Raw genomic sequence first — 27,626 nt, forward strand, 5'->3', positions numbered from 1 at the left:
TTGTTAAACTCGTTAAGTTTGTTTCGTGCAAGCGGACCCAGGTTCGCGTTCGAGCGCCGATCTTGAGTTCCACTCGCAATACACTCTGCCTGCTCCGTTTTTTTGCAAAATCTGTGCTTGGTGCTGTGCGTTCTTTCGTGGCAGCTAAATCTGCGATTGCTGTCGTGTATCCTTTGGTGGACGCTCAGGTCCTGCCATCGCTACAGGAGCTATGCCACTTCGGTGTTTTCATTGTCAGAACAAGAGAGAGAGGAAGTCGCACGTGTGGACGAAGTGCGGTGCAGTTTATGCTATTGTGCCGACGGGAAATAAAGTTTATTTTCTGGGAAATTGTCTCGATATATCGAGCCCAGAAAATGAGCCATCTCTGCGTCCCGTGAGAGATGCGGATTTTGCGGGTCGGATGCGGACGGAGAATTTGCTCGCCGTTGCGGATGCCGTTCGGATGCGGATGCCAAAAAGCTCATCCGCGCAGGGCTTTAGCGTGGGGCATTGACACCTTCGTTGATATGATCCCTGAATTCCATATGGTACTGAGATTGACTTTCGGCTGGTATTTTATCATCAGCGTTTTTGCACAACCAGAACAAGAACCGAACAAGAACCGAAATAATCAATTACTCAGAAATCAAATAATCAACCGAATCGTTCGAACTCTATTCTGACCGTCTCCTTTTTTGTCTCATTCATCATCTCAAAATAAAGTTGTTGTTATTGCTGTTTGGCTATAGAGTGTACAAAAGGGAAGACACTTCGTTCAACGTCTCTCATTTTCATCCATGTCATCTGATTTTATTTCATCTTGTTTCATCATATTTCGTTTCATCATTTTTTTTACAATAACTCGCATATTCAGGCGCTCAATAAAACGGTACGAAATAAAAGTATAAAATAAAAGTATAAATTATTTATAAAATTCTTTATATGTATTCTTTATACATATATGTATAAAGTATAAGTTATCGCTCGGAGCGAAAACGTGAAACGGCGAGGGATCTGCCGTCCTTTCGGACGTCGCAGCATTCAAATGGTCACTTTTGGGCAGAATTGCAGGTCAGTCGGGATGTCAATCTCACCCAGCCGTGCTTCCAATCGATGCATATAAATAAAAAGGAAAGCTCAAAACAATACAGGAAGCTGGAGGAGTGGCCATTGAACGATTTCATTGCTTTCTCTCTCTCTCTCTCTCTCTCTATATATATATATATATATATATATATATACACACACATGGTGATGAATGCAGGTGTCAAGACATGAGGCCGAGAGAGAGAAAAAAGAAATAAAAAGAACAATGAAGAAAAAGCAAGACAGAGAAAGAATCAAACAAAAAGTTTCGCGGAGGAGCGAATTTCTCCTTATCGACTTTTGGCGCCCGATTCTGACGAATCTTGTTTTGAATCCGGGACTCGTCTGTCATTGTATACTTACTTTTGGCGGTTTCTTTTCGTCCTTCTGCTTCTTCCATCATTGTTTCCGGCCCTTCCCCGCGTGATCCTGCTCTCGTACGACACTTTTCGGACCCATTTTTAATCTTCTTTCGGCGCCCGATAAGACTTTTTAAGAATTCGCTTCTCGGCTTGCAGAAAGAAAGAGAGAGAGAGAGAGAGAGAAAGAAAAGGCTGTCTTTTGCGTTTGTCATTGGAAAAGCTGAAACGAAAGCGTCTTCCAAATCAGATCAACTACTCGAATGGGAACAGAATGCACGTGTCAAGGCATGTGAATAGAGTACGCGTACTTCGTTGAGCTGCGATATGAATTGAATGCACGGTGTAGGAAGGACGATGCAAGAAGTAAACATGGGATTGGTGGCAACTGCAGCGGGACTTTTTCTCGGTATAGTTTTGTACAATCACCATCATAGCATACCAAATCATATGTTTTCGACGATGGTTCGTGTTGCTTTATTGATGCCTGTTTTAATTTGAGTCAACCGGACCTGAACGGTGGAGCTGTATGACTATGACGGTAATTAATGTTCTGAGCCTCAGAAGATTAATTCCCATTATGTTCAACAGATACCGCTTGCGTCGCCCCGTCGTGTGAATGTATGTGCGAGTGAGAAAACATGTAAGAGTGAAAGTGGAGTGAGTGCGTGAGTGAGTGAGTGTATGTGTTTGTCCCTTCAAATGACGCACCCTTAGAAGTTACTGGAGAGCTCAAGAGAGCTTAGCTCAAGTGGTAAGAGCCCTGGACCGGTAATCCAGAAGATGTGGGTTCGAGTCCTACAGCTGGATAACCTTTCCAGTGACTTCCTTCTTTCATCTGTATGACTGTACACGGATATCAGCTAAACTCAACATTTCGCGAGTGTTGATGGTGTAGTGGCAGAAAAATATGTATGCCAATATGTAAATGCGTCATGTGTCGACACTATGGCTCACCGTGGACAATTTTCGCTTTCGTTTTTTCTTTTCTCTTTTTTTTTTTTTGTATAGGCGCAATTAGAGTGGACCTTTTCAGGGTAAGCGTATGCGCATGCGCAGTCACCTGCGGGCAACTGCCATATTCCTTGGGGGAAGATAATCGGTTTCAAGGTTACGCGGACGTTTGAGGTCGACTCTTGACAGCGCAGTCAGTTCATTTGGAAGCGCATAGTCAGTACAACGCGCTTTCCCTCTCAAGTTCCGCATTCTTCTTACAATCTTCTCTGGCTACTTTCCCATTCAACCTGCCAATGCTAAAAGTGTCCCCATGTTTATTGGGGGGGGGGGGGGGGAAGATACGACGTTCGACATTCTGCCGCCAGGGGCGACGCGAATATCGAAATGGTCCAATCAGGGAGGACAAGTCATGTTTGAAGGGTTTCGTTCCGACGGCGCTGAAACCACACGGCTTCGCGGCAGTGCAGTTATACGCAACACCCTGCGTCGAAGTTCCAGCAAAGTCACCTGTTTAAAAAGACCCGTCACCTGTTTAAAACGTGAGCATTGGGAGGAGAGAAAGCATAATTTTTCAGCATGATTCACCATATCCCAAACTGCCGCATTATGGTCCATGCCATGTTATACCAACCTATACGCACTGAAGATAAAGTGAAATGAATGACAGTGAAACGAAGCGAAGTATAAGGTCCGGCAGCCTTCTATTCAACCCATGCTTTATTGTGAGTGTTCATCAATCGCTAAATCTAGCTAAATCAACTCTCCCACAGGTATGGAAGGTTTGTGTATCTGCTCAATGTGCATGTACCGAGCAGACACGGAACTGCATGTCCTGTAATCTCTACAGCATTTTACCTGAGACATCTTAGGGTTAATCTCCGGAGGATTCGAGCAATGTCCTGAGATCGCGACCGAGAATACAAGAAGCATGTCTGCCAACTTACCTGGCAGGCCATTTATCGACAGCGAACACTGAAGGATATGGCACATGGACGTTTGTACGGCTACGGCAGTTTTATTTGTCTTTGTGCACCCAAGATTATGCTCCTCAAACATTTTTCTTCTATACCGACTAACCTATGTTATACACAAAAACCCCGTGTGTAAATATGTTTAAAAAGGACTATCATTGGACGACGACGTTGAAGCGATATCATGAACCACGTGACGTCACTGGGAGGTCACTGGGAGGTACCCGGGTTCGAATCCCGGTGCCGGCTGTGCTGTCTGGGGTTTTTCCTGGGTTTTCCTCAGACGCTTTCAGACATATGTCGGCACAGTTCCCTTAGAAGTCGGCCCAGGACGCACATTCCCCCAGGGCGTCAGTCGTGACGTTGCCCACCTACGTGAGGCCGACAACGGCAAGCCCCTTCACCACCCACCACCACCACCACCACCACCACGTGACGTCGAAGGACTTCTTCACTTTTTCTGATTCTCTTGTTGGGTTGTGTGAGACGTAGGAGTAAAGCTCCATGTAGTTTTTTAGACAGTCTCTCTGGCCTATCTTTTCGGGGCTAACTTGGGGCATTCTTGTGGATGCAACGCCGTTCCCGCTCAACGTAATTAACACCCGATTCCAGGAATGGGCGCCGCCATTACTGCAGCCACCACGTGGTAGTCACAGGAACTGTGCACGTGTGAACTGCCATTTGCCGAGTTCCTTCATTTACCCGTGTGTGTTTTCCTTCATTTTAGTGTCCGTTCGTGTTCATTTCGTGCCCGCTCATTTTATCCCGCTCGGGAACCGGTGTAGAAAAGAATTTTGCATCGGCCAGCACTCCTCACGTGAACAACTGTGCATACCGCACGCGGAAGCAGGCAGCCTTCTTTTTTCTTGATCTTTCCAACCTTGATACGCTTCTTAGATGTTCACCGGATGACTAATTATATGCAATCGTTACGTTATCATCAGTCATACTCATTCAAGACGGCGGCCAGCAGTATTCATCCCAATGGGAAGAGCGGTTTTGGCAGTCCACCCTCCTTGTGCCGTCGCTGGGAACGAGGCTAAGGAGCCCACGGAAAGTGGTGGTTTGAGAGTCACGCGATAAGGTCTATACATTCATACAGCAGTCCACAATTTCTTTTCTCATTTCTCCTCGTTGAAAATTGAAGTAGAAGATCGCAATCCATCAACTGCACCCGAGTGTGTGCGTGCGTGCGTGCGTGCGTGCGTGCGCGTGTGTGTATGTGTTCGATATGAGGGGCACTTTGTTCTCTGCCCGTGTAGTTGTCCGTCCCTGTACACGTCTACAACCAGCACGCTCTTCTTGTTTTACTGTTAGTATTACGTCAGTTTTGTTCCGTAGGTGCGTTAGGTTTCCACGCCGTTGGTGTCTTTCCAGCTTCCTTGTTCCTGTATCATTCCTAGCGTATATGTCACGGAAAACCCAATCTATACCACAAATCTATTTTTTTTTTATTGCAGACTAGTCTGCGACGTGAAGTATGACTTATGTACACAGTTTTACCATCACAGTCTATACATTAATGGATTCTACGACGCATGATTATCGGAGACCAATAGTTGGAGAATAGTAGGTGTCACGGTCAACACGCTCAGAAGTTGATCGAGAAGCGACATGTTCGCGTGTATTGCTAAATGCGTCCGTATGAAGTATTGAATTTGAAGTATGAACTCCGCTTGTGTAAGAACTTGTGTCTTGTTCCTTGAAGAAGTGCCTGCGAAGCATCCGGCATGTTGACTCGCCAGCGTCCTTCTCGAAGACGATCTTGTTGACGGGTAGAACGGACACTGTGTATCCCGCGAGACGCGTGGCGTCCGTTCGTGGAACATGGCTTAAGGAAGAAACGATTGCAGGAACACTAGATTACAATGTATGCTGGGAGCATGCGTAAATATGCACAAACCACGACATTCTGCGAGACATACTTCGAGGCAGACAGACCTACCCTGTTCTCGCAAAGTTTGTCCAAAGGGTAATGAGGTGTCGGCAAAGTGTGGCCTCTGCCTCGGAGGCGTTGCCCCGCAGCGGTACGCCGAACACCAAGCGAAGTCCCTGGTGCAGTAGGTTGGGGCCGTCAGAATTCTCCGGTTCTATCAGGTACCGGTAGACGTTGCTACCGCTCATCAGAAGGTACTCAGCGAAGAACACCACGGGGCACACCATGCCCATGTCGGAGAGCAGGTCCATCAGCCACGTATTGCTACTGGTATTCTGGAAATTAAACGTATGTCACCAATGGCACATAAACATCAGCAGTCGTTGTGGATGGCTAGCTTGCATTAGCGTAAGGAATGTCCGCCGTCTGTCTACGCTATGTACTACTTGACTTCTTTGCCCCGATGTCTTGACTTCCAGTCCTTGTCCCCTTCATGGTACATTTTATTTATTTTTGTTTCCACAGCGCGGATTTTCACACTGTCTGCATGAACCCGAAAGGGGGCATTACGTAGAGTGCCTCGGAGCACTCGGAGGGCACAACGTGACCGCACTCTTTGTCGTTGAAGCAACATCAGCTGATCTCAACCTGTTGGGCCCTCGATGTGGCTAGCTTTATATAGCGATAGCTGTAAAGTTGAGAAATTTTTTGGAGGCCTTTATCTATTCTTCGTACTTACGTATCGGTAATAGTAGATTATTTCTTCCGCATTGGCGAAACCACGGAAGTGCAGCAAAATGTTCACGTAGTTGTACACGGCCTGTTGGTTCCACGCAAATCTTGCTTGGAGGTAAGACATGTACGTCGAGATTTCATTCGATGTGTAACCAATGAGTATGTTCTTGCCAGGGACCTGCCACGAAGAAATCACAGTGTACAGCAAACAGAGTCTGCGTTTACGGGGCACCACCTTACCGTGGTGAGATTAAGCAGTACTTGGGGTGAGGGAGCGCTGGGAAACCTCTCCATGAAGCTTGGATAGAAAGGGTTCCGTCTGTTGTGCGTATACTCCCTGTAAATAGTACTTCCTGGAACCCCGCGGAGACATTCAAGGAGGATGTCGGTATCCTCACCCGCACACGAAACCCTGCTGGCAAGGTCACGTAGAGCAAGGGTGGTATTTTCCGAGTTCTCCGAGTACCTGGGAATAAAGTACAAAGCGTTGGCGGTCACGTCCCACATTAGAGAACACACTGAATATGCATCACGACCTACCAGCTTATAACTACCATGTCATAGGCACCCCTTCGCAGCGCCGCATCTGGAAGCTAACGGGCGCGCTACACATCGTCCCGGTTATTGCTTCCTCAATTTCTGCAATACTTTTTACTTCAGCTTTCCTTAGTATTTTTGTACAAGCGGTGAATGTCCCACGGGAGATGCTTCTTTCTAAAGTTGATTATCATCACCATTCTACGCGTTTTCATAGGAGCTGTTGCTGTCGTCTGCTACGGTAGTCGTACGTCCGCTTCTACGCGTTCAAAATTCAAAAGCTCCGTTGTCCATTCAAGATGTAGATCTCGCGGGCCGATGAGTGGCGCCCCTAGCGGATCGTGCGGACGGGCTCCTGATAGGGGTTGCCGATTATGACATGGTAGTTATAATCTAGTATGTCGCTATCCGTATACGCAACAAACGAAGTCCGCACATTTATCGTGGATTCACACGAGCAACATCGTCACGTGAGGTTCCAGTGGAAATGCGAGCGAAAACACTGCTCACAGAGCCGAAGTTATGTCCCGTGTTATGTTGAGCATTCACACGGTGCAGAATATCGAGCGTGGCGTACTGCGCAGTTAGCAGATGACACTTTGCAGATGGCACCGTCAACCGTCTTTTCCTGTCGTCTGCTACGGAATATCTTGTGGCTGTGTCGCAAGATATTCCCCACGATTAGCAGTGTACATGACGACACGACGTTGAGCGCTCACGCTACAGCAGAAAGCTATGACGTTTGTTTCCCGCATCTTCCGCTGTAGTATTCTGGGGAACGTCACTTGTCCGAATACATTTTAGAGCGGGGCCTACGAGAAGGCGGTAGATTCCAGGCAAAAGGAAAACCGATTCACATGCATTATTAACGCGAGTATTTGCTGTGTGTGCCCTAAAAGTCTTCAGAGTAGAAGCTGCTTCAGAGCACGAGTTTTTCAAGCAACAGTTTTGAAGCATGCGAGTGCACTACATTGCGACTCCGAGCAGTCATGCGCGAGCATAATCCAGTCACCGATATTAGATCTCTGGGTGGAGTTGACGCGTGGGATATACAGGGTGTTTTTTAACCGTTGCAGATTTAATTCCGCGGAGGACCCGGCGGCGACGATATCAGCGCGAGTGAGTGAGCGATCAGAGTGAGAGGGCGGCGCGCAGGTTTCCGCGTGTTCGTCTGCTTGGCGCGGTCGCAGCATCCCTTTCCTCAAGGCCGTGCTCTGATTGGTGTAAAACGTTGGTACAGAGGATGACGTTTTCGCCTTTCTCCAGAGAGGGAATTCCGGCGTAGTCGCAACATCCGACGTTTTTTCCTGTCACTTATTCCCTCAAATAGGGGTCAAACTACGCCACCATTTCGCATGGGATTTTCGATACCGTGGTCACTTGCTAACGAGGAATAAAATTGACAATAGTTTCGGAATCGACTGGAACGGATGAACTGGACGTCTCTTTAAGCAAAAAGTAAAAGTTCCGACATACAGCGATTTGCTATATAGCGCTAGAAAATAGCGCGATATTTTCCTCCTCGCAGTGTTTCAAACCGCTAAAAGTTGCTTGCCGCTTGCCGGAGTTGAGCTCGTGTCAACTTTTTCAGCGCTAATATTACCACTACATTCGTGTTGCACAATGAGGAGGCCCTGTAGTGATGACGTCATTTCATGGCGCGGTGACCGCATTGGAACCCGCGAGTCTATTATCCAAAATGTCTGGTAATTTTTCGTTCAGTCAGTTGATCGAACTTGTTCGTCCGCATGCTGTCGAACTCGGGTAGCGCCATGACGGGAGAGCCCGGAAACGACCACTCAACTTCCCTTAAATTACAGCACTAGCGCCGCACTAGTGTGAACCGTCACAGTGAGCGTTGTTTTTGCACGCTGTTTTGTAGGCGCTATTAACACCTCTCGTATTCTTCGATCCTGTAATGCACCTACCTGGTAAACGGAGTTTCGCCCATCAGTATTGCTTTCTTAATATATCGCTGGAGTTCATGCTCTGAGCGGAGGAGATGGTATCCGACAGACGTTGCTCCAGCGCCATGTCCCATCAGAACCACGTCGGAAGCGTTTCCACCAAAATAACCGATGTGTTGCCGCGTCCATTCCAGTGCCAGAAGTTGATCGTCGAGCCCCACGTTTCCGGGAGCAGTCTGGCGCTTCCCGTTCAAAAACCCCATGACGCTTAGACGGTAATTCGGCACAACGACCACGATGTCCCCGATGGAGGCCACGAACCTCCCGTCCATCGCCGGATCGTGGTTTCCGCCATCGTGAAAGTAGTCTCCGTGTAAGACGAATAAGACTGTCTTCACCGCGCATGACGTTCCGTTGGGATCGTGGCAGTTGGACACGGGTGTCCAGACGTTGAGATGGAGGCAGTCTTCCGATCCGTTGTCCAGGGCGCCCTGGAGGCACGGGGGTCGCAACGTCGTGCAGTCGAGGACAGAGGTTGGTTTTATTGCATATGGCGCTGGTTTCTGGAAGCGCAGGGCATTCACTGGTGGTTCAGCGAAGGGCACACCAAGGAATGCGTACACTTTTCGGCCTTCTACCTCGTTTACGATGCCGTGAAATGTGCCTAGAGGACCCTTGATGACGATGGTTTCGGTCTTTATGTGACGTCGTCTACCGGCAAGTAAAACTGCGAGCGAAATGGAGCCTACCAGGAGGACCACGACGACGATTATGAGTCGTCCTAAGGTGCACCAAGTTGCCAGACTGAAAAATGGGTACAATGACTGGGAATTAGCATTTGGTATCTGGGCTGCTGTATCTGGTGGTGGGGACGGTCTGTTTATCGAGAACTGTGTGCAAAAGTCATAGTGAGATATCGTGGAAGGCTCGCTGACCTGCCGAATAGTGCTACAGACAAGGGGGATCAGATACTAAGGCATAAAGAAAAACGATGAATTCACAGTGTCTGCACCCTGGCCAGAAACTCAGTAGCGGGACAAACGAGCGGTTATGCGAGAATTGCGAAAATCGCGAAAAACGAAGCAGATGCTCTCGAGAAGAGTGGGCGGTGTACACCGGAATGAGACAGCGCTCTGCCATTCCAAGCAGGAACGGGTAACTTAAAGAAGGACTGTAGTGGTCAATGCCTGCTCCGGAACAGAAAAGGGAGGGGTGAAGTTCCGTATCGGGACCACTCGTTTTTCAAAATTAGTGAAAGCGTTAGGAAGGTAAATACTGCATAGAAGTGGAAGAAGGTCATATACTGAATCTAAAAATGTAAGAATTATAAAATTCTGTGGACTAGAACTTTTTACATATGCATTTCAACAACCCCATCTGATTCACTTTTAGTGCAGGAGAAACACGGGAATGCTAAGCCTAACGGACTCGAAACTTGCCATCTTGCAAGAGGCAGAGTCATTGAATTGGGCTAAATTAGCTCACTTTAGTGAGGTTAGTCTAGGTCAGGTTCTACAGATTGGGGGGTCTGGGGGGCGCCCCCCCCCTCTCAGGGACGCACTAGGCGGTGCGGGCGTCGAGACAGCCTCGGGTTAGATCAGAAGGTCCTCAGTAAAGATGGCGGATCGCCTTCCAGAAACGGGCGCTAAGATTCAATTTTTATACGTTTCACACGATATACGAGTGTCATTCCTGTTTAATTTCGTTACTAATTAGCTCCTCTTTCACGTAAAATCGTCTGATTTTTGTTTTTATTCCTTTTCCTTTAAAAAAAGCCAGTGGTCCCGATACGGAACTACATCCCAATCGTTTTCTCCGCGCTACAGGTCAGCCTTGCTCCCAGAGTCGTGCGTGGAAGAGGTGTTGCCAAAACGGAAAGATACGGTACAACAATTATCTCTGACCACGGTGACGAAATCTTACTCACCAGACGTTGTTTCCTTTCGTTCTTGGCTGCCAGCTCCAGAAGGTGTGGGCATTGTAAGAGTCTCGTGAACGAGTCCAATAGTTCTCGGTAAACATTCGCCCCGTATTTCCGATGGCTGCTCGACTGTTGGCAGTCATCTCCGAAAAGGTTGGTTCAGTGGGAACGATGGACAGATTCGAAGGCACGCTGCCGTGCCATGAAGACATCTTCGCTGATGTCGAAGACATCGTTCGTGACATAATGCTGCGGCTAAACCTGGACTATGGCTGAACCGGCGCACCAGTGTGAGCAGGAGCAGTACTAATGGTGGTGATGGCGGTTGTGGAACACCGGTTCTTCTCCTTCTTCTACCAATCAAAAAATGACCGAGAGCCACTAAGATGGTTCTTCTTCTTCTTCTTCATCGTCCAAGGAGATGATGGTTATACTTCATTCGTTTTCATTGTCGTTTATTTGTCGTTCGCGTGTCACCTGGTTTTCCTTCTCTCTCTCTCTCCCTCTCTGTCTATTTCGATATGCACAGGATCTCTTCATTGAAATACCACAGCGAGGCAGGCACGAGGAAAGGAATATACCGTAATCTTCGGTGTGTAATACGCATGTTGTACGCGAAAAAATTGCAAGAATAGGCCGGGCGTGTTATCTCTGAGTGCGTGCTACACCTGAATAGATTTCCGCATAGGACTGCCAGTGACCTTGTATAACACGCAGGGTAATGACACCCGCGTTCTCAAGGGCATGCAACTGACATTAATCCTTGGATTCTGACTGATTTTACGCTGTAAAGCTGCGCCCCGACAAAACGTGACGTAGATAATGAACAATATGGTGTCATGGGTACGTACGAGACGTGCTTGGTGTATTGCTGCCAGTCGTGCTGACCGCTGCCAGGGACGATGCCAAAGTCTGTATGGTGTGTTTTCGCCTTCGACTATTAAGTTTGGAAGTGTCTAACAGTATCGCCGCATGCGACGCGAGCAATCTGTAAGGTGTGTGTTATACATGAGTGCACGTTATACGCCGAAACATTTTCCTCGAGAGCGAAAATCAACGGATGCGTGTTATACACCGTAAATTACCACGGGGAAATTGGAATATTCTCGAAATGCAGATGGCGCGAACGTGTTGTGCACCGGAGTCAACAACAACAACAACAATAACAAAAAGGGATCACGTGGTGTCCTATTGCGTAAGCTGCCTAATAGACAGTACTGCAGAAGACGACGGTTGTGGTGGTGCCTAGAGTCACTAAATAAGCTACGCTAAGCTAAGCGTAGCTTATTTAGTGACTCTAGTGGTGCCTGCTAAAGAGCTCGCCGTTGTGGGCCTCACATAGGTGGACAACATCACGACTAACGTTCTGGGGGAAATGTGCGTCCTGGGCCGACTTCTAAGGGAACTGCCGGAACCGGGATACGAACCCGGGTACCTCCCAGTCTCGACGGGACATGGCCAGAAGGCAACACAACTTCTATCGGTCCTGTCTTACCTAATAACATCTTGCACGAACTGCCCGGTCTTTATACTTTCGCGGCCCACGTGGTATCACGTGACTCAGAGACATACGGACGGACCTACACGGCGGTTGGCAGAGTAGAGTTATCGCTCAGAACAAAGGAAAGGAAGAGGAGATCTCTCTATCTCCGTTGGAGGTGGCCGCCGCGAGATTTTAATTTTACAAGAATTTACGTTTGATTACTAAATACTCTAAAAAAAAGAGTAATTTTAGTCCTCATGGGGAGTAAATGCACTGTCACAAGAAGAATTAGTCTCTTTAAGGCGTAAATGCACGGAAGTAAATGAATGTTATAGTGTGTGTGTGTGTGTGGGGGGGGGGCTGCATTTCATGCTCTGTTCTCAGATTACCAGGTACGTAATTCATGTGCATGAATGAAGATACTTTGAATTAAATAGTCAACCGTTATACGTCGAGTGATACAAAATTTTGCAACATGCGTAGGGCACAGTAGGGCACAAGAACCTCTAACTAATTTTTCCTCTGTGCGGTGTGTGGACAATTGCTCATTCAGCTAAGTTATATACCCTTATTCCATGGTTCACAAGGCGCACATATTTACGTAGACTTTTGCTTTCAGGAGACCATTTGTGATGTTCAGTGACTGTTTGCAGCCCTGCGGTGTAAGTTTCGATATCAAGGGACGAAAATGGCGAGTAATTGCAATATAGGGGGACTATGAAGCTGTAATTACTCCTTTTTCTTAGAGTGTATTTCATTACTTTCAAGTTAATTTAGTCGTTTAATTTTAGTATAATAACTAAATGAATACACAATAAACGGTTGTAAACATGTAAATTCTACGTTAAAAAACAACTTCAACCAACCAGTTGAACCAACCCGCAGTCAGCGAGCGAGTTTTGGCGCTGTTGTAAAATACAACTTTACAGCACCCATCTACGACCATTAACTCTTCCTTCCACACATTCGCGGTGAACGTAAACGTCACTATAAAATAAAAGAAGAGAACCGTGCGGAAGCATCCTCATTGCAGAGCCGCGCAGCGTTCTACACAAATCTCGACGTACGCGTATAACTTCCCACGCAAACTGCCCAGCGCATTCATATATCTGCGCAACAGCCGTGCCAGCTGGTCGCATCGGCTTAATGAGACTCTAAGCTCACCATCTAAGCTCACATCTTGCACGCCATTATCATACATCAAATGCGTCGCATACACTCGGGAGAAGGACGCTTAGGTAGGAGAGCCGTCAATCTCCGCTTTCAGGTCTTACAAAACGTGATACGACTTTGAGACTCGCGGACCCGCTGTTCTATCGCAAAAGGTCTTCATGATTGAATAGTACGGAGTCTCTGCCTGAGCTTCGGGAGTCGCAAAGGGACGTGGCGGCCGTGAATGTCAGTCGTTACGAGCTGGCTTTCCAGACGCGATTTGTCACCTTCAGAATTCTGAGATGCTCCGTTTGGCATTCAGGAGCGTACGGAGCTGTGTGTACGGAATGCACTTTTGGGGAGGCACAGCGTTAGTTGTGTTCGGCATATTCCTTCAATAGGTTCCCCAGATCGAGGTGTGTTCTCACACGTAACATATGCGAAGTTGCGTATTGGAAAGTTCGATTGATTGTTCGATCAATCGATCAATGTTGTGTTATTACGCAAAATCTGCGAGAGTTGTTAGATTGGTTTTTTTTCGCGTTCTTTTATTTCGTCTCCTGTCCCCACATGTCGTTCGTGAACAACAACAACATAGATGAATGGATGATGATGATGTGGGATGTTTCCCTGCGTTGAGTGCAGGACCCTACCCCATTCCAAAAAGGTTCACATGAAAGGATGACGAGGGAAGGAAATCCCTACAGTTCGTGAAGGAGGCCGGTGGCCCTCAGAAAGGAAAGAAGAGCGCCAAGTGCACGGCACTGGTGTCCAGGGTTACTCCATGGGCCGAGAACTTTGCAGATGTTGAATGGCCTCTGATCCATCATTTCAAGTTGACATTTAAAGGCCCGTCGCTCGCGTACGTACTGGCTGCAGTCTTCGAGAATGTGTCGGATTGTTGCCGGGAGACCACAAGTTGTACACAGCGCCGTGGTGCTGTGGCCCAGCCTATACCGGAGTGCAGGGGTGAATGCGACGCTAAGTCGTAAACGACGCACTAGAGACGTAAAGAGGCGAGGGAAACCGCCTGGCATTTCAAATGAAAGCGTTGGGTCAACAGCATACAGAAGCGACCACCGGGTGATGTCATGACACTATTCCTGATGGGCCCAAGGCGACGTCAACGAGGACAAGAGGGAACGCCTATCTCCATTCGAAAGTATGATGGAGACTGCTGAGCGCCGATGGTGAGCCGCAGCAGCTGCCCGATCCGCTACCTCATTGCCTCTTATTCCAATGTGGCTAGGAACCCATTGAAGTCAATGCGTGAAGTATGCTTTGTAGTGCGAGTGTTTCTCTTGCACGCTGTGTTTGTTCCACTCCTACGACAGCACCCCAGGATGCTAGTAGTATTATTAAATAAATAAACAACAACAACAACCTTATTTCGAGATGATGAATGGGGAGTTTCATCGCCCGGGGCGGATACTCTACCCCATTGCTGGCGGTAACGTCGGGAATGAAATAACGACCCCCTTCGCAATAGGTGTGTAACATACGGACAACAACGACTTTCACGATGATAATTTATTAAAATTCAGTGCTAGCACCGCGAAGCAACTGTGGCTATACGTGACGTACAGACGTGGACAGCTCCAGAGAGGATATAGCAGGAAGCAGTGGACGACAGGGGGGTCAGTATGCGTCCTGGGCCGACCTCATGGGGAACTGTGCCGACATTCGTCTGAAAAGTCTGCTTAAAAAAAAAAAACAGCCGGTAATAGGATTCGAACCCACCACCTCACAGTCTTCAGCACTGACAACCCCCACCCCCCAACCCCCGTTCGGCCATGCCGCTGGTATGACGATAAATGGAGACGCTACGTCATCGCTGGGGGTAATTTGATGAACACACGATGACGAGCCTTACCCTGAGGACCGAAGTTCTATATACGTTGTTCAGAAGCACATGCGTTGTGCACGCGTATGTAGATAGTCTTGGCTTACAATTCTGTGAATGCAGCGTAACAAAGCTGTACGCAGCGTTGGAAGTTATACCGTTTAAAAACGTGCAAGTGCCCCCATGAGAGACGCGCACCGCTGACGACAGTATATGGCGCGCCTGATTTACCACGTTTGTTTCTGTTCAGAATATTTTATTAACATAATTATATAAAATGACGCAAGTAAGAAGTAACCGCCCAAATCACCCTTTGCTTTTCACTAACACTCTAACAACGTAAATGTTCTACGTGCCGACTATCGTTACGAGTATGTCAAACTGCTAAAAATCTGTGCAATCTGCCATTCGTATGTACGCATATCAGGCAAAATTCGAGTGAAAAATTGGTTCTCCTTATTCACACTATTTACATAATGCTATAATGTATTACATAATGTATTTACATAATACATACATAACGTACGTACACAAATTATTTACATAATCATATGTACATATATAAGGCAAAATTCGACTGAAAAATGGTTTCTTCGTTCAGATTATTTACACTACTTACATAATGCTTAATTTATGCATAATTTATATGCACTATGGTTACTTACACTATTTACACAATATGAAAAACGGTTAGGAGCAACTAATATTTATTCGAACAAGAACTTTCGTGCAAGAGACTGCACTTCTTCAGGTTCTGAAGTGCAGTCTCTTGCACGAAAGTTCTTGTTCGAATAAATATTAGTTGCTCCTAACCGTTTTTCATGTTACGTGTGTGATTCCCTCTTCGCGGGCTCCTTGACAGTGTTTTATTTTTTCCCCCTTTTCGACGTATTTACACAATGCTTAATTTATGCATGATGATTAATATAAATGCTTGCTGCTATAAATCCTCCTTGCGACAATAAGGGCTAAGAGCCAAGGAGGATGACGCCAAATCCGCTAGCGATTGAAGCACTCCGCTGCGATTGAGTTCGTGTCGGTAAACCTTATACTCAGTGGGATTGATACTGCGGAAAAGGGGGGAGGGGGGGGGGGAGGCTGCGTTGGCCGCGAGCACGTTGGCACTGCATCCTTCCTCCGTCTGACTCTATTTCGTTACTATACCTGAATCATAAATCACTTTTTTGGGGGGAAGATCCCCTCAGAGTCAATATGTGTTCCTATATCACGTTGCACACACGTTTTCTTTTTCCCCCCGGCTCCTCTCTTCTGTTACATAGTTGCTCCGCCAGAGTGCCAGGATCACGCACACCTGCCAACAGTAAATCATGCACTGCACTTATACTGGTTCATCGCTGCGCCGTAAATAACGCTCTCAGTTTGACCTGCCCTTCGCCCACGCTCTGGCTGGCGCACGGACAGAAGCGTGTAGTGTTTAATGGAGTACGGTAGGGCTCTGAAAAGAAATATATTAGGAGGAGTAGAAACTAGGGTTACAAGCTTACATTCGCACAAAAACGTACGGGCGCACCGCACAATCCTGGTGCACAACTGCAAGTCTATGACGTCACGTCTTCCGCCCAATAGGAGGGAACGCGTCCTTCTTTTCTCTCTCTTTTTGCGGTTGCATTTGGCGCCGCCCTCGTCTAGCGTCTGACACAGAACAGTCGTCCGGGCTCCTTGCGCCGTCGCTGTTGCAGACGATTCTCGGCGGCCAATAAAAGTCATCGGTGATATGACGTCACAACGCTACAGAAGGAGGTGGGAGAGATCGGCGCTGCTGCACGCACTCTTGTAAACTAATTTTGTACTTACGTTTAACTTCGCATCACTATAAGCGATCACAATGCTGTGCGCAAACTCTATATGTCCGTGATACCATATTGAGCACATCCTCATAACCTGCCAACGCTATACCAGTGTATACAAGATTCTTGGACCTTGGCTCGAATATTGATCTCTCGTTGCGGTCTTCGATCACTTGTGGCTTTTCTTACAGCCTATACTGTACGAGCTCTAACCCAAGCAGCACACCATCATTGGTCCAATATCGGTCCAGTATTGGCAGCCAACATAAGTTACACTGGTCCAATATTGGCCATGCAACTCGGTCCAATATTGCGCCAATGAAACTGCCAATATTGGTCCAATGTTGCCAGCCCGTGGTGAACCAATAAAAATATGAATGATCTGTAGCTATAGTAACTGCAGTTGGGCAAAGATAACAATATAGAACCGATAAACTGCCATTTATTGTCTCTTCATTGGCTTGATTGGGCCTCCTTACGCAAAATGAAACCGGGATAGTGCCAATATTGGACCACTATAGTGTGCTGCCTGGGAAGCCTTTGCCCTGCTACATCCGGGTGCGTGCCAGCCTAACTGATCAGGATCATATCAACATACACGTACTGGAGTAAGGAAACGCCCCATGGCATCATCATGCATCGTTTAATCGTTCTTGTTGTTCGCTATAAGCGGGTCACATTACTTAGAGCGCATCTAGAACATGGCGTTACCACCTACTTTCCTTATAATGACCTCACCTGGGTTCGATTACGCAGGATTGAGAGGCTTATCTCGAGCGGCGAACGCGGTACTTTCTCAGACGAAAAGCAAACGCGGATTTTTTTTGCTCTACTTCGATAGAGCGTCGGCAGGCCTTTCTTTTCGTGCGGGATTGAAAGGCGCGTAAGCGGCTTTCTTCATCACAGTGGCTACCAACTTCCTAGGGTGAGACAGCTTATCCGTTGACCACACACACTGTGTTCCTTCCGGCGACTAGGCTGCTCACTCATGCCCGCTTGCGAAATGTCCCCAGACACGATTCGTCTGCACAATAGGAAACGGGACCGGAAGGTATGAAAGCTGTTCACGGAAATAATTCCCCAAAATTAAAGACGCTACAAAAAAAGTACATGACATAATTTTTTTTTGTCCGCGTATTTTTCCCGTCTACAAGTATTGCAGCAGCCAGGCTCTCCCCCCCCCCCTCTCCCCCCCCCCCCACCCTCGAGGCTATAGTGTCTTCATATTTTTCGATCGTTAGTCTTATTTTTGCGTCCTCACTCACTATCGCAATCCGCTTGAGTATAAGTTCCCAACGTGCTTCAAACTCCGACACCTAAAGTTCGGGCAAAATTGTGGACGCAGTGGTAGCTAATGTCCATTGTGGAGGTGTCGTCTTCTCCGCTCTAATGAAGATAAAGCGTGAAGGAGATGTTACGGCCTGAAATAGACCTCGAAGTTTTTTTTTTTTTTCCTTCTTCTTCTCTGTCTCCCTTGATAATTGAGAGGTACACCTCCTGTTAATTTTCGTTTGATTTTATACGTTTCCTCTGCTGCAGTTTAAGGCGTCTTCGTGCTTTCTTCCAATTGGTACTTCAAGTCTTTCAAAACGCGAGTGTGCTCATCTTACCAAACAAAAAGGTGGAACGCAACGGCAGCGTAAATTGAGATACCTCGTATCTTTCGGCTGGGCAGTATTCTGTAATGTTTATGTAGTATCAGGGCTCTGGTGTTGTCCCGCAGTTGATGTGACCCAAAATGTCCCAGTGCAGTGTATTTTTTTTTTAATTCTAAAACTCGATGACTCATTGGCTCAAAACTATAGACAAAGAACAAGTTCCAATAAAAAGTTTTGAACAATGCAAAAATGTCGCCATGTACGCTCAGACTAACCGCAATACTTAACGTAGGTTTGGACCTATTTTCACAGCTCATGACATTTGCTAACAATTCCAGCGAGATTCGCGAACATTAGCCGTGTAATGTCGAGGCAACCCGACAACATTATGCGCCACCGCACTGTCGTCTGTACGCCACAAGCTGCAAGCTTGGTTTAGTTCCATTCATATTCATATATTTTATGCGTATTATTGCAATCGAATAAGCCTGCGCAAACAAGCCCGTCGCTGATTATTCCACAGCGAACACATGGTACACAGAAATCATCTTCACGGGCCTGCTGCCAAATCGGCTACGAAGAGAATCCCCAGCAGGCGAGCTGCTACTCTTCCCAATAGAATTCCTTTATTAAGAACCGTCTCCAGCCGCGCTTATTAAATAACGAGGTACCTGCCCCGCTGGTGGAAATTTTAATCTGGAGGCACACTCCTTGTGTCGTGTCATCGAAGCTGGATGCGAAATGAATAGTTTTGATGTGAATGGGTTCGGCGTCGTAATATTTGATTGCGTTCCACTCGTTTAACAATCCGATGTCATACCTCGTTTTAGGAGAGCCAGTTCGCGATTTGGCTTTACTTGACAAGTTGCGTTCAACGTGTCAATTGAAACTGTTTTCGGGGCGCAAAAAAAATGTTATAGCTACATTGTTTGATTGTAGGAAGCTTTTAATTACGGGTATAGCTCTCTTCTATAAGATAAAAAGGGTAAGAACAGAGTACGGTACATATCAAAGATGGTACTACGTAGCAAAAATGTTTAATGCAGTACCTAGGGACGTACTTACCGAAAAAACAAAACGTGGTGCGAGGAAACTAATCAGAAAATGGTTGTTTCTGAAAGGTTGAAGAGCACGGGCATGCCACTAATAACACATGTACGTTGCATTTTCCATCTTGTATTGAATTATACAACTTGTATTGTATTGAATTCTGACTGTGCATTGGCATTAATTGTATCGTTCCTTGTTACACATATTACTGTAATGGGTTTTTTGTTTTGTTCCTTACTTGTTCTGTTTCTTTTCTTCTTTATTTTTTTCTCTTTCTTCAAGCCGTAATTACTGGTATTAGTGATGTCTGTCATCTAGCAAGGACGGCCCGCATGCCAAAAGGCATAGGCCATCCTGTTTTCTTGTAAATGTATAAAACCAGTACAATAAAGTTATTATTATTACTATTATTATGCCCACAAACCGTCATGGTTTAGGTGGACCTTACAACATGTAATAACGATTTCATTGATGATAATAAAACTTCCAATTCCAATTATTAATATTATTATTATTATTATCTGTCTGTTATAAAGAACAAAGTACAAACAGAACAGAAAGAAACAGTTCCAGTTAAACGATTTATGATTATGAAATTTTATCCCGCTTTCAGTCTTGCATCACAAATTGCAGACACCGGCTTAAAGCGGTTCGAGGACCTGTAACAGCAACTTTGAAACGTGTCTCGCCGTGCGGTGTCTTTCAGGGTACATTAAAGAATTAAAATTATTCATTCGGGAAAGAAGAGAACGTAGCTGATATTCTTCTACCTTCTTTTCCTTTTCCCCCAGTTTCTCGCTTCCCTTCCTGTGCTCATGAAAATGCGAATCTTAATGAAACGTTGCAAGATTCGTGGTATCCATTAAAATGTGCCATCGAGCCGCATAATTACAGTTTCAAAAGTTGAGTCGGAAAGAAAGATTTATAAAATTTTAGCGCATGGACATCTTTGAGCAGGAATCCAAGGAAGACGATAACAAGATAAAAAAAAGAGGGGGTAATTAGAGTAAGAGAAAATGTAATCGACGGTTAAATCTTGCAGAATAGGGTTGTAAAACATAGCCATGCACGTAACAGCGGACGAGAGTGAAGAACAGACCTGCTTTACTTACACACACAAAACAAACATGCAGCCTTCGAACAGTTATCACAAGGCCCGTATACTTACACGCTCATTCTTCGAAGTGTTCCAGCGAGCGACGGGAAGTCGTAAACGATGGAGACGACGGATCTCCAACGAATTCCAGGAGGGTTTCCGGATGCTTGCGCCATGCTAGCTATACACTCTAAGAAAAAAATTGCGGAGTAATTGGGGAGTAATTGCATTGCCACAAAAAATAGTCCCTTTCGGGAGTAAATGCACGGGAGCAAATGAATGTCACAGAGTGAAGACCGCATTTCACGCGCTGTTGTAAGACTCCCATGGTACATAATTGGTGCGCACGCATGAAAATACTTTGAAGCAAACCGTCAACCGTGATATATCGAGTGATATAAAATCTTGCGCCATACTAGGGCACAATTTGCGAAGAAAGATGCGCTAACTGTTTCTTACTCTGTGTGGCTGGAAAATTGCTACGTTGTCTGAGTTATACAGCCTTATGTCGTTCAAATTGACCAAGGGCACATATTTACGTAGACTTTTGCATTCGGGAGATCATTCGCGAAGTTTAGTGACAATTTGCAGTCCTGGGGAGTAAATGTCGGCACTAAATGTTGTGTTAGGGGACTAAAATGGGGAGTAATTGCAGACTAGGTGAGTAGAAGATGCAATTACTCCCCGTTTTACTCCTTTTTTTCTTAGAGTGTACCCTAAAAGCCACGCGAGGGCAGGAAGGCAGAAACTCAACCTCCACGCATTCTGTCTTACATTCGGTCTAAGAAAAGAAGCACTATATTGGGGGAGTAATTTACAGCCTTCAGTCCGCTATATCGCAACTACCACCGATTTTAGTCCCGCCCACCCTGACATTTATTCCTCAGTGCAAATAGTCCCTGCAAATAGTTCAGTACATTTCATCCAGAAATCGACTGATGGTATAGGGTGTTTTCTCATGACGTCAACCGAACGTGTTTGGTCACCATATGGTGGTGGTCACCTTTGGTGGTCAGCTGCCGAGGTTGTCTAGCATTGGCTCGAAAACGAAGCTTTGAATGGTGTTTTGAAATCCGGTCACGTCCGTGACCCTTCTTCTATCCCGAAGACACTTCGTCATTGTCGTTCTCACATTTTCTTTTATGAAAACTATGGTTGTCGCGTTGAAAAATAGCGCAGTTTGTCACCTTCCAATGCCGCTAGCACAAAAAGTGACCACCAGTGTGAGGAGCTTACGAGCATGCCACGTCAGTGCCACGCAACAGTGTGACGTAGGTGAAAACTCCCTATGGTGACAACGCATCTTGCCCCCAAAAGGACGAGAATAGGCGACTTCAGATATTGCCCTTGTGCTCCGCAGGGGGCCCTTCGTCGCCCAAGTCACGCGCATCGCGCGATTCGTCGTGGGAAATGGTTTACTTTCGTGCTTGCCTGCTCAGACATATGTCGGCACAGTTCCCTTAGAAGGCGTGAGTCGTGACGTTGCCCACATTCGTGAGGCCGACAACGGCAAGCCCTATCACCATCACCACCACCACCACCTGCTTATTGCTCGAAGGAAGGAGGGAAAACCGAAACTCGTTTGCGCTCTTCTTCTTCTGTCTGACTCATGAAAATTAAATCCCAAGGTGCAGTGGGGCATTCGCAACACGGCGCTCTCTGGCGGGCCATCCATGCAATTTCTGAAATCGTCTAGTATTACTTCTTGATTACCCCTTGATCTTTTTCCTCTTAGAGTGTCGTTGCCAGTCGCCCTCACATTCACGCGCAGACGAACAGTCTTGTGGTGGGCGGCAACCTTCGAAGTATGCGTCGGATCGTTGCGGGGGCTGCCCGGTTCACACTATTGCGTTCCTATCCGTGGGAATGCGTGCGGGTCGCCATGGCAACCAACCTCGCAACAGAACGCAAAGTGATGCAATCATAGGTCGCTCTCCAGACCTCTCCTCCTTTTTTGTTTCTTTGTTCTAATAAATAAATCCCCCCCCCCCCCTGCGCGCTGCAGCTAGAAGAAGAAGAAGAATGTTTGATGCCCTTCTCTATATTCTCAACATGGCTGCCTTGGACAATGCAGAAAGTGAGATGCGTGGTTCATTTGATACAACGTATACGCTGCAGAATCGGAAGCTAATATGTAGGTTGAGAAGCGCCCGTGAGTTTACGACAACTGCCGCTGGGACTCCAATGGCGCTCGTCGGTCGGATTTGCTTGCCGTTGCTTGCGGTGCGCGCATATATGTGAACAGCCCAACGCATCTGAACGCATATCAACGCATTGGAACGCATACGCGCGCGTTGGAACGCGATAGTGTGAACTGGGCTTGCCGGGCGTTACGTTCCTCCATTTGTTTCATTGCCTCAGCTGTCTGCTACGTCTATGACTACCCGAGCATTGTTTGGCTCTGCAGCATTCTTGTGTTTCGGGGATGGGGGATGGGACGGGGCAGGGGGGAGGGAGGGACCCTCTGGCTTCATCCCTGCACACGTGTAAGCACGGAAACACCCTCAGTGGAGCGGCATCTAGTTGTCTTGCGATGTCGTAGCGTCCGGTTGCCTGTCTTGCCATTCCGCCCTCTGTAGCTCAATCGGTATCGTGCTGGCCTGCTGAGCTCAAGATCGCGTGTTCGACCTGCGTATGCAGCGCGTAACAGAAGGAAATCGATCTATTCACTTCACTTATTCCCGCTTTTTCCGTCGTCTTGACTCTGTCATTCGATTCCGGTTTATGCCGCGTTTAGCTTATAATTGATCTGCTCAGCTGTGGTTAGTCTAGACGTCTACTGCAATGCAGTTGAAAAACACTGCGTTCTTCTTACGGGGGAGCGATTCTCTTTCTTTGCTGTGACCCTCTCGGTTGGTGCGTAAGGGTTGATGTAAGGGAGCTGCTTAAAGCCCGGATCATGAACATTTTTGATGTTACCGTGATATCGTAAGCACGAGATTGACGAATTCGTGCCGATTATTGTACTGAGGTATACAGGCTGTTTTGTTTTAATATATCATTTACGGATTAAAAAAAAAAAGGCAATGCGAGCAGCACGGATGCCGTTTTTGTAGCCAGGTTACGCGGTCAGGCGGGCATCCTGTAGGAATGCGCATGCAACTTGTGGACGAATAATTACTTTTTTTAATAAGGTGTTTCCGGGAAAATGTGAGATAGCAGAATTGGAGGCACTCATCATTTGAATCCACTCTATTGAAAAAAACAAAAAAAACACATACATTGAGATATAAATCGCCAAACTTTGATATGCAAATGAATCGGAGCCAGAGCTTTATACACACTTCTCGAGCACAGAAACGACATCGCTTCTGGGCCGGGAAGCGGTCTGTATGGCCGTCATATCAGCGCCTACTCCAATCAGCTCCATCGTTATGAAACACGTGACTTTCCGACGCGGACACCTGTCGCTCCTTTAGCGCTCGAGAAGTGCGTGGTTTTGGTTTCGGTTTCGGCTCATTTGCATACCAGAGCTAATCGCTCTGTGTCTCGAAGTATGTGCTCCGATTCCGCTATCTCGCATTTTCCCGATAACATATCTAATTAATAAGTTAGGTAATGAATTTTTAGGTGATTAGTCGCCTAGCAGTTCTTCGGATACCGAATCTAGGTATATAGATCTCATAGCTTCATTAAAAAAAAGAAAAAAAAAGAAAACTCTAAATGATACAAAAATGCCCTGTAGAATAATCAACGCGTCAACTGCGTTCCTTTTCTTTTTTTTTCAAGATGCATCCTGTTAATATAGGGAGATGACTTGCTTCCGTTTTTGTTTTCCTGGAATAACGACGTAAACACTGCAGAACTTCGTTAAATTGAATATCGATTCGCGTTTCTCTCGAGAAGAGTTTTTCTCATATTTTGATGTAGCTTGTAAGATTGTGAGCAACGTATAGTGTGGACCCTGTCGATAAAGCTTGAGACGCCTTGCTTATAGGAAGCAGTAAATATGCCCATGTACGATGTGGCATATGGATATGTACTTTTCAATTCTGCATAACGACTTGTTTAAGTGGAGTGGACCGGTCGATCGGGTCGATCGGACCGGTGTTTATCGGGAGAAATCGAACGGAAGAGACAAAAATACACAACAAGAAACAGGACGAGCCTTTTGTACACAGCATGAAGAAGAAAGAAAGATAAACAGCAAGGAGAAATACCTCGCCGCTTTAAGCATGGAATCTCGACACCTCTCAACCAACCTCTCAACCCTTCAACTTCATCACCATCACTCAGCCTTCGCGTCACGCTTAAACCTCCACTGCATCACTGTATATCAATAACCTCTCCAAATCCATCGAAGTGATATATGGTCCTCAAACCTTCCTGGGCTGTCCCGACTGCCAATACTTCAAGGGGAATCATGCACTCTACTTCATCATTCCATGCATGGATGCTGGGCGTGTACATAGTACTTACTGTATGGTATAAACTGTAATCAATCACAACCAATTTCCGTCTTTTCTGTCGAAGCGCTTAAATAGAACAATAGATTTTCAGCATAAATCCAGAACATGACATGGTGTGGGAATATCACGAGAGAATATCGCCGTATAGAAAAACCTGGAGAACGCCAAAGAGAGCAAAACAAAACAAAAGAAAAACTGCTGGATGTGAAAACCCGAAACGAACACGGAGGAGGAAGACAGACACAAGTCCACTGAGCATAACGCAATCTCTGTGAAACGCAGATGTAAGATGCACAAAAGGACATCAGAAGCATCCGTCATTTATCGATGTGTGTCGACGAAAAAGAGCAGGAACTTCGAAAGGGCGAGCAGTAGGGGAAAAAAAAAAGAAAAAAAAAAGCCAACATGAACAAAAGTGTTCGCGAAACCCATTCTTTGCCGCGTGTTCTCATCTCATTATTCTGACATGCGCTCCTTACTTGGGTAGCACTTCAAAAAGCAGAAAGAGCAATGAAAGACAAGTCTGTGTGTGTCCCTGTTGAGAGGAAAATTCAACCGGCAGTTTCGGTTTTTCTTCTGACTTTCAGAGTGACTCAATGTTTGTTCGCAAAATACCTCTTCGAAATGTTCGGCAGAGCCTGAGCCAAGGCCTCAGATTCTCCTGTGTGTGTTTTCCGCGTTTCCTCTCTGTATTTTGATGTTTTTCTCGTTTGAACACAATTGCATCTTCTGTGGCGAAACGGAAATTACGAAGGTTGGTAAGTCCTCGGGTGCAAGAAAAAAAAAAAAGAAAAAGAGAGAGAGAAAGAAATTGCGGACGGCTTTTGCTCTTCGCTGTTGTGTAGTCTACTGACTAAAGTAAATTATATAAACTTCCTTCCGCTTCCCTCTCTTTTTTTTCGTTTCGAAGAAGGATTTCTTGCTTTTCTGTATGCTCTTTTGCTTCTCTCGACACCTCTTATTTTTTCTTCTTCTTCATCCAATGATGATGGTGTTTCTGTGGTACACCTTACGTAATTGAGTCGATTGAACTGAATTGTGACAAAAAGAGAGAAGTCTCTAATAAGTTTCAGTTTACAAGAAAAATTACTTGTAAGTAATAAGTAATTGCTGTGCTTCTTTCGTAGCTATTTGTTCACTGTACCTATACTCTGTAAAGAAGAATGATAGGAATAGGAGTATTAAATATCCAATAGAGCACCCCACACACTTCCGACGCTAAAACGCGCATGCGCAGAGGTGTTAATGACGTGAAACTGTTGACCACTATTAAGGCTGATCTGTGCTCGCTCGCCTTCTGAAGACCTAGTGAGACGACTACGAAAAAGTGTAGTTATATTATTGAATTGTGCCATTGCGGGCGAGCACCGCGAAACATATATGCCTATGAGCAGTGCGCAAACGTGAACAGAGGAGAGCAGGGAGTTACTATATGCTCCCTGGGCTGACTTCAAGAGGCGACACCAGGTAGTGGGGTCCGATACTGCCATCTCCTGGTGTCTGGCACGACACTGACGTCACCGACAACAACTAGAGATGATTACAACTGAATTAAACACAAGACAATGCGATGCAGTAAAATACAACAAAACAGCAGGATCAAATTTATTGGATGATGATGACGATGATGATGATTGGGGGAGTTTCATCGGCAGGGGGCGATACAGCAAAATACAGTACAGTACAAACGCAAATACAGTAGGAATACAATGATCACGGTTGTATTAAATTACGGATTTCGTCAAGAAGTACGAGACATTCCGTCGAAGAAAGTTTTAAATTCACAGACGCTCGTTTCTTATCAGTGCTTGCTCGTTTAGAAAGCAACACTTTCGAAGAGTGCGCGCTCTTCGACAGCTTGTGCTTTGCAGCATACGATTTACGTTCCGATTCCCTTTTGAACAGTAATGCTAAGTAATTGTTACGACGCTTCCGGTGCATGCAGGCGTAGTTGCGTGTTTGTATCCATATCGATCCGCATTTTCTTAATTAGCTGCCGTCATTATGGCACTTTTCAAAGAGAGGCGCCCGGACGTGGCGGATAAAAAGGCACAAACAAGATTGCGAGAGGCAGCCAAGTATGAAATGAAGTTGTTTAATATGCACACCACGTTCTGCATTCTCGTTCGAGCAGGAAGCAGCAGCTTAGGAGCTCAAGGCAGTGGAAATGATATCCGACAGAACGTGCTTTGGCCTAGTTATTTAACTAGAGGGTGAATGAAGCACATCTTGTTTTTGACGAAGCGCCGGGGGTAGGTGACTTTTTTTGTTGTTGTTGTTGTTTTGTTTGTGCTTCGCAGCATGCTTGAATACGACGAGATGGGGCAAATATAATGGATGAGTGACTTCTTAAGGGAAGAATAGAGCACTTGTTTTTGTGCGCGTTGAATGGCACGGAGATCGTTAGCGTATTTTGTAAGTGAATCGGTAGTAGTGACTAAACTGGTGTATCCGTTTTATGGATCTGTATTTTTATTTTATTTTCGTTTATTTTTACATTCATGTAATTTTTGTCCATGTAATTCACACGGCAATTGTACCTTTCAAAACGGCACACGCGGATTCCTATTACATGTACTAAGAGAGCCAACATGCACATCATGTCAGAAGTGCATAGGTGGAAATGACGACGTTGGGGCTTATTAACGATATTTCTGTGGACCGCATGCAAAAAAAATTGATATTGCTTCAATTGATGGGACATGGAACAAACATAGCTTTTCTGTCTGACGGAGCTAAAAGTTTTTCTGCTTGATACCGTTCTGATATTGAAGTTCTGACGTTCTCACATCTTGCTTGCTTGGTGTCGACAACAATGACGTTATCTAACATGCTGACATATTTGAAATCGCTAAG

The 27,626-nt window shown here is 46.0% G+C and overlaps 2 protein-coding genes across 3 annotated transcripts in view; one reads left to right on the forward strand and one right to left on the reverse strand.

Moving 5' to 3' along the window:
• The window catches only part of LOC135397605 (histamine H1 receptor-like), a 198,638-nt gene that overhangs the window by 36,832 nt on the left and 134,180 nt on the right, over positions 1-27,626 (forward strand). The window lies entirely within an intron of this gene.
• LOC135397603 (acetylcholinesterase-like) lies at positions 4,816-10,614 on the reverse strand. Of its 2 annotated transcripts, XM_064629210.1 has the most exons (7): positions 10,338-10,614; positions 9,049-9,214; positions 8,432-8,973; positions 6,207-6,432; positions 5,971-6,144; positions 5,301-5,566; positions 4,816-5,186 (listed from the first exon to the last, which is right to left on the reverse strand). In XM_064629210.1, exons 1-7 carry the CDS (start codon positions 10,574-10,576, stop codon positions 4,898-4,900), a joined length of 1,902 nt encoding a protein of 633 aa, XP_064485280.1. In that variant the 5' UTR covers positions 10,577-10,614; the 3' UTR covers positions 4,816-4,897. The 2 variants fall into 2 exon arrangements, with proteins under 2 accessions (XP_064485280.1, XP_064485279.1); XM_064629209.1 differs by having other exon boundaries at positions 8,432-9,214.

This window comes from Ornithodoros turicata, chromosome 6 (genome assembly GCF_037126465.1).
Source record: "Ornithodoros turicata isolate Travis chromosome 6, ASM3712646v1, whole genome shotgun sequence".
Taxonomy (NCBI): domain Eukaryota; kingdom Metazoa; phylum Arthropoda; class Arachnida; order Ixodida; family Argasidae; genus Ornithodoros; species Ornithodoros turicata.